The sequence below is a fragment of the Miscanthus floridulus genome, unplaced genomic scaffold (genome assembly GCF_019320115.1).
Source record: "Miscanthus floridulus cultivar M001 unplaced genomic scaffold, ASM1932011v1 os_2725_1_2, whole genome shotgun sequence".
Classification (NCBI taxonomy): Eukaryota; Viridiplantae; Streptophyta; class Magnoliopsida; order Poales; family Poaceae; genus Miscanthus; species Miscanthus floridulus.
In genome coordinates, this window is record NW_027098473.1 from 28109 (window position 1) to 40000 (window position 11892).

Consider the following 11892-nt stretch of genomic DNA (forward strand, 5'->3'; position numbering starts at 1 on the left):
GTTGGCTCGTTATAGCTAACGAGCTAAAATCTTGGCTCGGCTCGGCTCGTTATCATAACGAGACGAGACGAGACGAGCCGAGTCGAGCCAGCCACGAGCCGAGCGAGCTAACGAGCTTCGAGTTTTTCGTCCAGCCTTAGTCTGAGTCCATGCATTTACGAGATAGACTGTATATCCTCTTCAATTTATTTTAGCTTTGCGACTGCCAAGAATCATATATTGGAATAAATATTGTTCTCTTATTTTGCTAGAAGCATGTTGCAAGTATTGCCCCTTAGTTTATACTAGTATTATTTTGCCAGATCACATAAACCTACCATACAAGCCATTGAATATATGACACATTGGTTCCTCAGATGAGCCTTGCCTTGCCTTGCCCAATCAGAAACTGAAGAAAGAAACGAGTCTGCTTTCCTTATCCTGCTGATTCGATTCCTTTGCAACTGGGGTTTTCCTTTCTGAAGTGAGCGAGCAAAACCAGCTCCCCGTGACAGGTAAGATTAGGCTCGCCTGACCAAGTGAGGAGAGGAACATGCTCCACGTCTAAACATGTTTCGATGCCCGTAATAAAGCATAATAATCGTTGGTCCGTGAGATATTAGGATACGTTTTTTCTATAAGCTCGGGAGGGAGCAACTCTCCCCACTTTTGATTGATTAATCAGGAACGATAAATAATTCTTGTTCAGTTACAACAAATTTGGGAGGGACGCAAATTTTGCTAGGGCCCGTTTAGATCTTTGGAATTGAATTCATTCAAATAATTATAATTTAGACACTAATTAATTAAGCTAATATGGTTCTATATGAAATATATTTGTATATTATTGTTAGCCATATATAAGGGAGATACTTATATGTTGTATTTGTACAATAGGGAATAGAAAAACGAGTTAAAGAGTGTGTTATAAGTTAGAGAGTAGAAACATAGCATAGCGATCTATAGAATTAATTTTCATCTCTCACCCTAAAAATTTGAGATATATGTGAACTTGAGAAAGTTGTGGAATGTCAAATTTTTCAACCCAAATATCTATTAACTAGATTCTAATTCCTCCAAAATGAAATGATCCAAACATCCCCTAAGCATATTTGTAGGTTTACACTGCAGTTTTTGAAATCAAGCACATTGATTGGGTTACACTGCAAATTTGCAAAAAAAATTGCAATCTACATTTTAGAGTGCGTTTAGTTTACGTGGCAGTCTTGTCTTGCCCTACCAGTCTGGAATCCAACAAGCTTTTGGCTGAGCGAGCCGAACCAGGGGCGTGCTTGGAACCTTCACCAGGTTTGCCTTGCCTTGCCTCACCTGTAGTGGATGGCAAAAGCCACGAGACACTTGCCTAGCCAAGCTAGTCAATTTGGCTCTCTTGAAGTAGCCAGAAAAATCTCGCTAGTGTAGAAATCAAGATAAGCAAAGTGCAAGATCCAGACAATTTGGTCAGATCAATTTCTAACAGTGCCTAGCAAAAATACCAAGCACACCCTAGCTCTCTGGTTCTAGCAAGAATTTTGTTCACCAGGTAAGGCGAGGTGAGGTAGAGTGGAGGATCCAAATATGCCATTAAGAGTTTGGTTTGTGGAATGAAGTGGTCCATCATTATCTCACTCTCTAATGTTTTGTTTAGTTTTGAAATAAAATAAATTGATCCATCATCGTATCATTTCTCACAAACTAATAATAATTAGTATTAGTATGAAACAAAATCATTTCATTAAATTTAAGAATAAATTCATAATGATTGACCCTATCTACAATGGGTTCCATTGTTCCAACCAAACAATCCATATATGTACACTATCCATTTGAATGGTAGCTGTCAAACGTTTGAAGACACGAGTCTTCATCTGAGGCATCCTTTCGAACCATCTTGGCCGTCCACGTATGTAGTCCATTCCCGAGCTACTCCATCCGTCCAGAAAAAAACATAATTCTAGCTTTGAATCTGGACACGTCGTGTGGCTGACATCAGATATGGTGCTCTCCGAGAGATTGATACTGCCATTGCCAAGCTTGAGGGTGAGACTGGAGAGAACTTGATGCTAACTGAGACTGTTGGCCCAGAGCAGATAGCTGAGATACGTTTGTTAGAGGCGAAAATTTGTTGCATTGCCTTTCACTTCAAGTACGAGTATGTGCAGTACGTACTACACTACCTACTATTAGTCTGTTCGCTTAGTCGTAAACGATCTTAAATTTTTAGCCAGAACAGTATTTTTCTCTTACACCAAACTAGCCAGCAGTAATAATACACGATCGTATACGATCGTTTCAGCCCCAGCCAAATAGGCTGTAAATTGAAAACGATGTTGTCGTTGTGCACAGGCGGTGAGCCGCTGGACTGGCATTCCAGTGACTAGGCTTGGACAGAATGATAAGAAGAGGCTGGTTGGACTGGCCGATAGGCTTCATCGAAGGGTCATTGGACAGCATGAAGCCGTCAATGCTGTTGCATAGGCTGTTCTGAGGTCCAGGGCTGGTCTTGGGCGGCCACAGCAGCCTACTGGCTCATTCCTCTTCCTTGGACCGACTGGTGTAGGCAAGACTGAACTTGCCAAGGCTCTTGCTGAGCAGCTGTTTGATGATGAGAAGTTGCTTGTTCGCCTTGATATGTCTGAATATATGGAGAAACGTTCCGTTGCTCGACTAATTGGTGCACCACCTGGGTGAGTATTACTTGATACACATTCTGTCTCTAAATTACCAGCTGACAGCTTCTGATTCTGATGTATTTGCTCGTGAATTTCGTAGCTATATTTGCCATGAAGATGGAGGGCAACTTACCGAACACGTGAGGAGGAGGCCCTACAGTGTCATTCTCTTTGATGAGGTTGAGAAGGCACACGTGGCAGTGTTTAACACTCTGCTCCAGTTCTAGATGATGGAAGGCTGACTGACGGTCAATGTTGGCCCCTGGATCTACGAAATGGGTGAGCCGACCGCTCATCAGCGTTGCCGACCATATACTATGGCCAAAGGTAGAAGAAGGGAGGGAGAACAGAGCGTACACACACAACACAAGCACCGGCATTGGCCGGAGCTCTGCAGAGGAGATGGCAAAACTGAACTCGCTCTGTTTACTGAGTTGCAGTGGGAAACTATATATACAACTCTGCCCATCTAATTCTAGTACACAGACATGTCAGGCTGCCATGTTGCCATAGTGACTAGATGTGACAGCAAGACTGACTTTGGCGCCTGCCCCTACTGTGGCTACAGTGCGGCCGGGGAGTCTTTCGACGCCTGCCCCTGCAGCGGCTACAGTGCAGCAGCAGGGAGCCTTTCGGCGTCTGTCCACGCCACGCGTTCGTACAGGGGGATAACAGATTACTTAACAATTCTTTCCCTAATCCTGCCACGTACTCTGCCTCGCACGTGGACAGCGCCACTACCTTCTGTTTCAGCGACAACCATAAGATTGGAGCCGACCTGAGAAAAACGAGCACGCCAGAGATGCTCCATCATCCGTCGATGTCCCCCACCATGTCTGTATCGCTAAACACAATGAGCTGCAGCCTACTTTCGCTAGTCTTGGGGAAGACGATCCCCTGATCCACTATCTCTTTGACGTAGCGCAGCAGCCGCTTCACTGTAGCCTAGTGATCCTCTCGGGGATCCTCCATGAAACGGCTGACGTAACCCACGGCGAACACAATGTCTGGCCTCATGTGGACTAGGTAGCGCAGACAGCCGACGATGCTCTAGTAGAGTGTTACATCTACCTTCACCACAGTACTGGCCTTCGTCAGCTTCAGCCGCTCCTCTATCGGAGTCACGCACGACTTGCATTCAGCCATGCCGCTCCGCTCTAATAGCATCAAGGCGTACACACTCTGACCGAACGTAAGCGCCCTTCCCCTGTCTCACATCTATGCCAAGGTAGGAGAGCGCGCCGAGATCGCTCATTCGAAAACGAGTCACCATCTCAAGCTTGAAGCTGTCGATGTCCTCCGCACGCGCGCCGGTGATGATTAAGTCATCCACATACACACCGACGACGAGCTCCTCCTTCCCCATCGCCACGTGTAGAGCGCGTGCTCAGTTGTGCACCGTGTGAACCTAAGCTCGCCCAGCGTGGCGTCTAGCTTGGCGTTCCATGCTCGCGGAGCCTGTCGTAGCCCATAGAGCACCTTACGCAGTCGGAGCACCCTGTGCTCCGCTCCCTTGATGGCGAAACCTTGAGGTTGCCTGACGAAGACCGTCTCCGCTAGCTCACCGTTGAGGAAGGCTGATTTTATGTTCAGGTGATGGACACACCAATCCTTCGCTGCTGCCAAAGCCAGCAGTAGTCGGATAGACTCTATGCGCGCTACGGGTGCAAAGACTTTCTCGAAGTCGATGCCATCGTGCTAGACAAAGCCTCGGGCGACGAGGCGCGCCTTATGCTTGACAATGACGCCACGCTCGTCCTGCTTGACCTTGTACACCCACTTTAGGCCAACCGGACGTCATCCTAGAGGTGGATCGACGAGCTCCCACGTCTTGTTTTCCTCGATCGCCTTCATCTCCTCTAGAATCGTCCATCGCCAATTTGCATCGCGCTCGACCAGCGCGAACGTGGGTGGTTCCTCTGCACTAATGAGAAGCAGCTCTGGGTCATTAAGCAGCCGACCCACTAGGCCTAAGGACCTTGTGTCGCCGATGATGTCGTCCAGCCTGCGGAACCGCACATCTTCACCATTGTGGAAGGCATCCACGAACTCAGTGATGTCGCTTGGAGGTGAGACGAACTCGATCGGCATCGATGGAGTTTTCTATTCTGCTAGAGTGGTCGGCACAGCACCTGGAGTGCTCGGCACTACTCCTGAACCGCTTGTCACAACTCCTAGAGTGCTCGGCACCCCTCCCGGAGTGCTCGGCACCAGTCTTGGAGTGGTCAGCACCACTGCAAGACCTCTCGGCTCTGTTATGGGAGCATTCGACACCCATCCTGGAGTGGTCGGTACCACTACAGGACCGCTCGGCATCACTCTTGGAGTGCTCGGCACCCCTCCCAGAGTGCTCGGCATCGCCCCAGGAGTGCCCGGCTCTGTTTCTAGAGTGGTCGGCACATTCTCTCCAGCGTCTCCACCACAGTGGATGATCAAGTGCTCGACGACGAAGGTGCTGGTGAAGCCGCCAGCTTCCCCTATGCTCGGACTGTCCCAGTCCTAGGCCGCCTTCTCGTCGAACACGACGTCGCGCGAGACAACCACCTTGTCTTCACGTGGGTCGTAGAGCCGGTACGCCTTGGTACCTTCTACATAGCCTAGGAGCACCATCGGTGTGCTCCTATCCTCCAGCTTGGTGAGGACCGGCTTCGTCTTCCTGATGTGGCCGATGTAGCTGAATGTTGGGAGGAAGGACATGCTCGGCTTGCACCCATACCAAGTTTCGAACGACGTCTTGTCCTTCAGGGCCTTGGTGGGCGCGCGGTTGAGGATGAACACCGCCGTGGTCACCGCCTCACCCAGAACCTTGTCAGCATGCTCTTGGCCTTCATCATGGATCGAACCATGCCCATCACCGTCCGGTTCTGCTGCTCCACTATGCCATTCTGTTGTGGCGAGTATGGCGTGGTGTGGTGTCGTACCACACCCTGATCCACGCAGTATGCAGCAAACTCCACCGAAGTGAATTTGGCGCCGTAATCAGTCCGCAGCACGCGTAGCTTCTTGCCGCTCTCCGCCTCTGCGCATGCCTTGAACTTCTTGATCACCTCCGCCGCCTCATCCTTGCTTGTCAGGAGTTGAAGCCACATATAGCGACTGCAGTCATCCACGAGCAAGAGGAAATACCGCCGACCACCGTTTGTGGCTGGCGTGATTGGCCCGCAGAGATCGCCGTGGACGAGCTCGAGAGCGTCCGCCGCATGATACTTGCCCGTCTTTGGGAACGACAGCCTCCTCTGCTTCCTGGCCAGGCAGCTGTCACATAGCTCGCCTGTGTGCGACGTCGTCATTAGGAGAGTGGCCGCATCATCATCTTCAGCTTGCGCCAGATGAGCTTTAGCCTTCTTCTCTTGCTTGCGATTTGGACACTCCTTTGTCCAATGGCCCATCTTCCTATAGCGTCGGTAGGCATTGTGGTCGACCTTCTTCTTCTTCTTCTCCGAAGAAGCCTTGCCGCAGCGCTTGTCATTGCCACCGCGGCTGGAGGAGGCTTTCTCGGAGTTCCTCCGCGTAGCCCACTCCTCCTCTGTCAGCAACAGCTTGCCGCTGTCCATCGTTGCTATGGCCTGCTCCATGCGCTCGTCCACCACCCGTATACGGCCTGTCACATCCTCAATGGTGAGGGTGGACAAGTCCAGCATCGTCTCTATGGAGAGAGCGATCTGGATATACTTTACCAGCATGAGGTGGAGGTACTTGGAGACCGTCTCCTCTTCATCGATGGTGACACCATGGCTCCTCAGCTTACTGATGAGCGGCTGCAGGCAGAGAGAGAAGTCCTCTACCGATTCACCATCCTTGAATTTGAGGTTGACATACTCCTACTTCAGCAGCTGGGCCGTCGTCTTCTTTGCGCTGTCGGAGATGACGCGCATCGCTGCAATGGCCTCCCATGCCTCCTTAGCAGAGTTCTTTGCCCCAAATGGCTCCCTGTACTTTTTTGGCACAGCAGCGAGGATAGCCTCCAACGCTGACATATCGTCTTTTTTTTTTGTCGGTGCCCTTATCAATAGCATTCCAGAGCCGTCGGGCTCTGAGCTTGCCAGCGTTCATCCTGAGCCAGGATCGAACTCTCCATGAGATTCATAGTTGCATTACTTATAGCTTCCTTATTCGTAGACAAAGCGGATTCGGAATTGTCTTTCCTTCCAAGGATAACTTGTATCCATGCGCTTCAGATTATTAGCCTGGAGTTCGCCACCAGCAGTATAGCCAACCCTACCCTATCACGTCAATCCCACAAGCCTCTTATCCATTCCCGTTCGATCGTGGTGGGGGAGTAAGTCAAAATAGAAAAAACTCACATTAGGTTTAGGGATAATCAGGCTCGAACTGATGACTTCCACCACGTCAAGGTGACACTCTACCGCTGAGTTATATCCCTTCCCCGTCCCATCGAGAAAGAGAATTAACGAATCCTAAGGCAAAGGGGCGAGAAACGCAAGGCCAGGCCACTCTTCCTCCGGGCTTTCTTTCCGCACTATTATGAACAGTCAAATAATGGGAAAAATTGGATTCAATTGTCAACCGGTCCTATCGAAAATAGGATTGACTATGGTCAACCTTCATGGTCACCACCCACTCGTCATAGTTGGTGCGAGTCAGCGTTGGCCAACTGACGCCGCTGACCTCCTACACCGTGCGCACGATGATCTCCTGTCATGGCTGGGCAGCCACTGCAGCGCCACTGCTGTCGTCCATCTTCAAACCGTCCGTCATCGCCAGCGGTTAGTCCGACGACAGCGCTTGTACGGCTCTGATACCACTCGTTGGCCCCTGGATCTCCGGAACGGGTGAGCCGACCGCTCACTAGTGTTGCGGACCACACACCATGGCTATAGGTAGAAGAAGAGAGGGAGAACAGAGCGCACACACACAGCACAAACACCAGCGTTGGCCGGAGCTCTGCAGAGAAAATGGCAAAACTGAACTCGCTCTATTTACTGAGTTGCAGTGAAAAATTATATATACAACTCTACATATCTAATCCTAGTACACAGACATGTCATGCTGTTATGCTGCTACAGTGACTATATACGGCAGGGGAGCCTTTCGACACCTGTCCCTGCAGCGGCTACAATACAGCAGCAGGAAGCCTTTCGACGCCTATCCTTGCTACGCGTTCATACAAGGGAGCAACAGATTACAGTCAAGGCAGGACGGTCGACTTCAGGAACACTGTGATTATCATGACCTCAAACATTGGCGCTGAGCACCTCCTTGCCGGGATGGTGGGCAACAACTCGATGAAGGCTACCCGCGATCTGGTTATGCTGGAGGTATGTGGTAAACGTTGCACCTTGCATTGATGTTCTGTTCTCGCTGTTGTCATCCTGCGTTCTGATCCTGAAATGAGCTGGTTCGTCTGCAGGTGAGGAGCATTTCCGTCCCGAGCTGCTGAATCGTCTGGATGAGATCGTGATCTTCGATCCTTTGTCCCATGAGCAATTGAGGATGGTCGCTAGGCTGCAGATGAAAGAGGTGGCCTACCGTCTTGCTGAAAGGGGCGTTGCCTTGGCTGTGACTGATGCTGCATTGGACTTGATCTTGTCACTCTCTTATGATCCGGTATGCGAACACATCAATGTAAACTATTTATCGTTTATCGACATACTACACTATTTTTTGGGTCCTGCTTACCCCATGGATTCTGACTCTTGCTCATCCTTTGTGGTTCAATAGGTCTATGGTGCCAGGCCCATCAGGAGATGGATTGAGAAGAGAGTAGTGACGGAGTTGTCCAAGATGTTGATCAATGAAGAGATAGATGAGAACTCCACGGTGTCCATAGACGCTTCTCCCAACAAAGATGAACTGACTTACAAGGTCGAAGAGTATAGTGGAACAAAGTGATCCAGTATTGAGGCTTTGGTTTGTCTAGACAGAGAATAGACAAATGTTAACTTATATTTTTTAAGAGTTAAATACATCAGAGGTCCATTAACTTGTGAGAAGATTTCAGTTAGGTCCATCAACTTTCAAAGTGATTTTTTAGTCATAAACTTTATATGTCGTATCACTTAGGTCTATATCCCTTCACTTAGACTTCTCATGCTGACATGGCTCGCTGACCGATCCTTATCCTCTCCCAAGGTGGAAACGGACGGTTCCAGAGTCCAGACTACCGTCGCGAGTGCCGCCGCTCGGGGGCATAGGAGGCCGGCCACCGGCGCTCACCAGCCAGCCACCGTCGTGAACCAGCTGGCCCCCTTAGGGGCGCGGCGCAGGGTCTGTACGCGGCCCCCCCCCCGGCCGCTGCAGGCGCAGAGGCCGCCGGCCACGGGCGTGAGGCAGCCTGCGTGCCCAGCCGCAGGACGCGAAGACGAGGCCGCCGGCCGTCGGCACAAGACCGCCGCAGCGGTTGCTGACCGTGGCGCGAGGCCACGGGCGAAGGGGCCACGGCGCGGAGGGCGCGTGTCCTTCGAGCATAGGCCGTGCGGGGTCACGGCGAGGAGGCAGCCGGCCGCGGAGTCGCCAGCCGCGGGGTCATGGACTGTCTGCTCTGCCCGGCCTCTCCTTAGCCATGGACGCCGCCGCCGCAGCAGCCTCCACCACGCTCCTCTACGGCGCGCTCCTCCTGGCGGCGTTCCTCTTCGTGGCCGCCGCGGTGCGCGGCCGCGGGAGCAAGAGCAACGGCGGCGGCCTCCCGCTGGGTCCCATGGGCCTGTCGCGTGGTGGTCAGCTCCCCGTCCCTGGCGCGCGAGGTGCTGCGCGAGCAGGACCTCGTCTTCTCCGACCGCGACGTCCCGGACGCGGCGCGCTCCATCTCCTACGGACGTGGCGTCATCGTACGCATAGCTGTAGGCGGAGGGGCACGCGGCCTTGAAGAAGCGGGAGTAGGGCGTCGACATGCACGTCGCCAGGGACCCGTACGCGCCGTTGCAGCAGTACTCGGACCTCACACGCGCTCCTGCACGCCACCGCCGCCCTGTCCCCTGCGCCGGCGACGCGTAGCTCCGCGGGGCACGCCGCGTTGAGGTCAGCAGCGCACCCCGTGGGCCGGCAGCTGCTGCTCCCGTTGGCGGCCGCCGCAGACGACGCCCGCGGCGCGATGAGCATCGGCACGTTGAATCCGTCCACGAGGCTGACGTCGTAGAAGTCGTCTCCACCGGTACCACCAGCGAGCGTGAGCTCGACCACGGCGATGCCCACTCCTGCTGCAGCCGTGCAGGGGTGCCTCGACGGCGGTGACGATCGACTCGTGCCGGGGCGTGCGCACGCGTGGTCTCCGCGTGCAGAACGCGCAGCAGATGCACGTGACGGTGTCCAGGTCCCGCGGCGTGCGCGTGGGCGGGCTCCGCATCGAGGCCCCCGAGGACAACCCCAACACGGACGACATCCACATGGCCGAGTCCACGGCGGTGACCATCCAGAGGTGCCGCATCGGCACCGGCGACGACTACATCTCCATCGTCAACGGCAGCTTCGGCGTCAAGATGCGGGACATCGACTGCGGCCCGGGCCACGGCATCAGCATCGGCAGCCTGGGCAAGGGCGGCGTGTTCGCAGCGGTGGCGGACGTGGCGCTGGACAGCGCGCGGATCAGCCGCGCGCAGAACGGGGTGCGGATCAAGACATGGCAAGGCGGCGCCGGGTACGGCGGCGGCATGCGCTTCGCCAACGTCGCCGTAGATGGCGTCGACCACCCCATCATCATCGACCAGTTCTACTGCGACGCTGCCACCCGCCCCTGCGCCAACCAGACCTCCGCCGTGGCCGTGTCCGACGTGTCGTACCGCAACATCAGCGGCACGTCGCGGCGCGCCGAGGCCATCAGGTTCGCGTGCAGCGACGCCGTGCCCTGCACCGGCATCGTGCTCAGCGACATCAACCTGTGCCGCGCTGATGATGATGGCGAGGTGCAGACCGTGTGCAACTGCGCCGTCGGGTTCGACTACGGTCGCGTCCAGCCCGCCGCTGACTGCCTCTGCAGCAGCACCTGCGGCGGCGCACCTGATAAGCACCACCCCGACGACCACGACGAGGAGCAGGGGAAAGACGAGGCCGTCGTCCTGCACACCGAGCTCTGATGCGCATGCAGCTGCAACTGAAACCAATCGCGCGCCCACAGGATGTTTGACGAAATGAAGTGTCAATAGTTGCTTCAAGTCAGCAGGCCACATCAGCACGAGAAGCCAATGTGGAATGCTATAGACCTAAATGATACGGTATACTAAGTTTATGACCTAAGAAACCACTTTAAAAGTTGATAGACTTAACTGAAACCTCCTCACATGTTAATGAATCTCTGATGCATTTAACTCTTTTTTTAATAAAAAATTGAAAGATCCACATGCAACATGTATTAGAGGCTTTGCTAGCAGATCATAGATAAAGTTACCGTAAGTACATTGTTGTTTTTTATAGTAGATCGTTTACCGCTAAGTGAATAAATATTCAGAAATGCAAGCATGGCATCCACGCCGGCGGCTCGTGCTAACTCAGGAAAAAAGAAATATATAATATGAGGTACTCCGTATACTCGACGAAGGAATATCACATTATCACTGCACTAGGTATTTTTTTGAACAAAACACTATACTACATGTCTACAGAATGAACAACACTATGAGCTCGATCACATGAGCTATGTACACATTACAGGCGTCTAATTACTACAGTTCTACAGCCTCACATTGAGCTGGGAAGACCACGTTGATTCACTGTAGCGCATCACGTATATATATCTGCCTATACATCACTACGACGTGTATGTATACCTTTTCCCGTTCAGCCGAAGGCCAGGAAACCAGAAGACATCTTCCTGTAGTTATTATGCCCATGCATGTCTGCCGAGTCGGCACGCGCTGTGGAGATGTGAGCAGCAGAGTCGATCGATCTGCTAGTGCTAGGCGTCGTCTGAGGTCCTAGGCACCCAGCAGCAGTGCAAACCGTAGGGCATCGCGTACGGGAACTTGGCCCGCGCGATCTCCTGGAACGTCTTGGCGTCCAGCACCAGCGCGTAGGCCGATCCGTCCTTGGCGCTCACCATCGAAATCGCAACGCCTGCGGCCAAAGTTAATATATTTTCCAAACATGTTAACTATTAGCTGTGACACGCCCACACAGGCCATATATCTAGGGACGCATCGCATTGCATGCAGTGGATGTCAAAAAGTAGGTCCGGCGGCGATTGAAACACTAACCGTCGTCCTCCTCCATGGCGCCGGGGCGCGGCACGAAGAAGGGCTCTGACGGCACAGCGCCCTCCTCGTACCAGTTCTTGGCCGTCTTCTCCACC

The 11892-nt window shown here is 52.8% G+C and overlaps 1 protein-coding gene and 1 pseudogene across 1 annotated transcript; both read left to right on the forward strand.

The window, feature by feature from the left end:
• Window positions 1–1955: 1955 nt before the first annotated feature.
• Window positions 1956–8504, forward strand: LOC136535365 (chaperone protein ClpB1-like; annotated as a pseudogene).
• A 1267-nt stretch (window positions 8505–9771) lies between these two features.
• On the forward strand, window positions 9772–10811 carry LOC136535366 (probable polygalacturonase At1g80170). The gene has a single exon (XM_066527653.1). It carries the CDS (start codon window positions 9902–9904, stop codon window positions 10679–10681), a length of 780 nt encoding a protein of 259 aa, XP_066383750.1. The 5' UTR covers window positions 9772–9901; the 3' UTR covers window positions 10682–10811.
• The last annotated feature ends 1081 nt before the right edge of the window (window positions 10812–11892 follow it).

Coding starts and splice junctions, on each gene's coding strand:
- LOC136535366 (XM_066527653.1), top strand. CDS start 9,902: ATGCACGTGACGGTGTCCAGGTCCCGCGGCGTGCGCGTGGGCGGGCTC.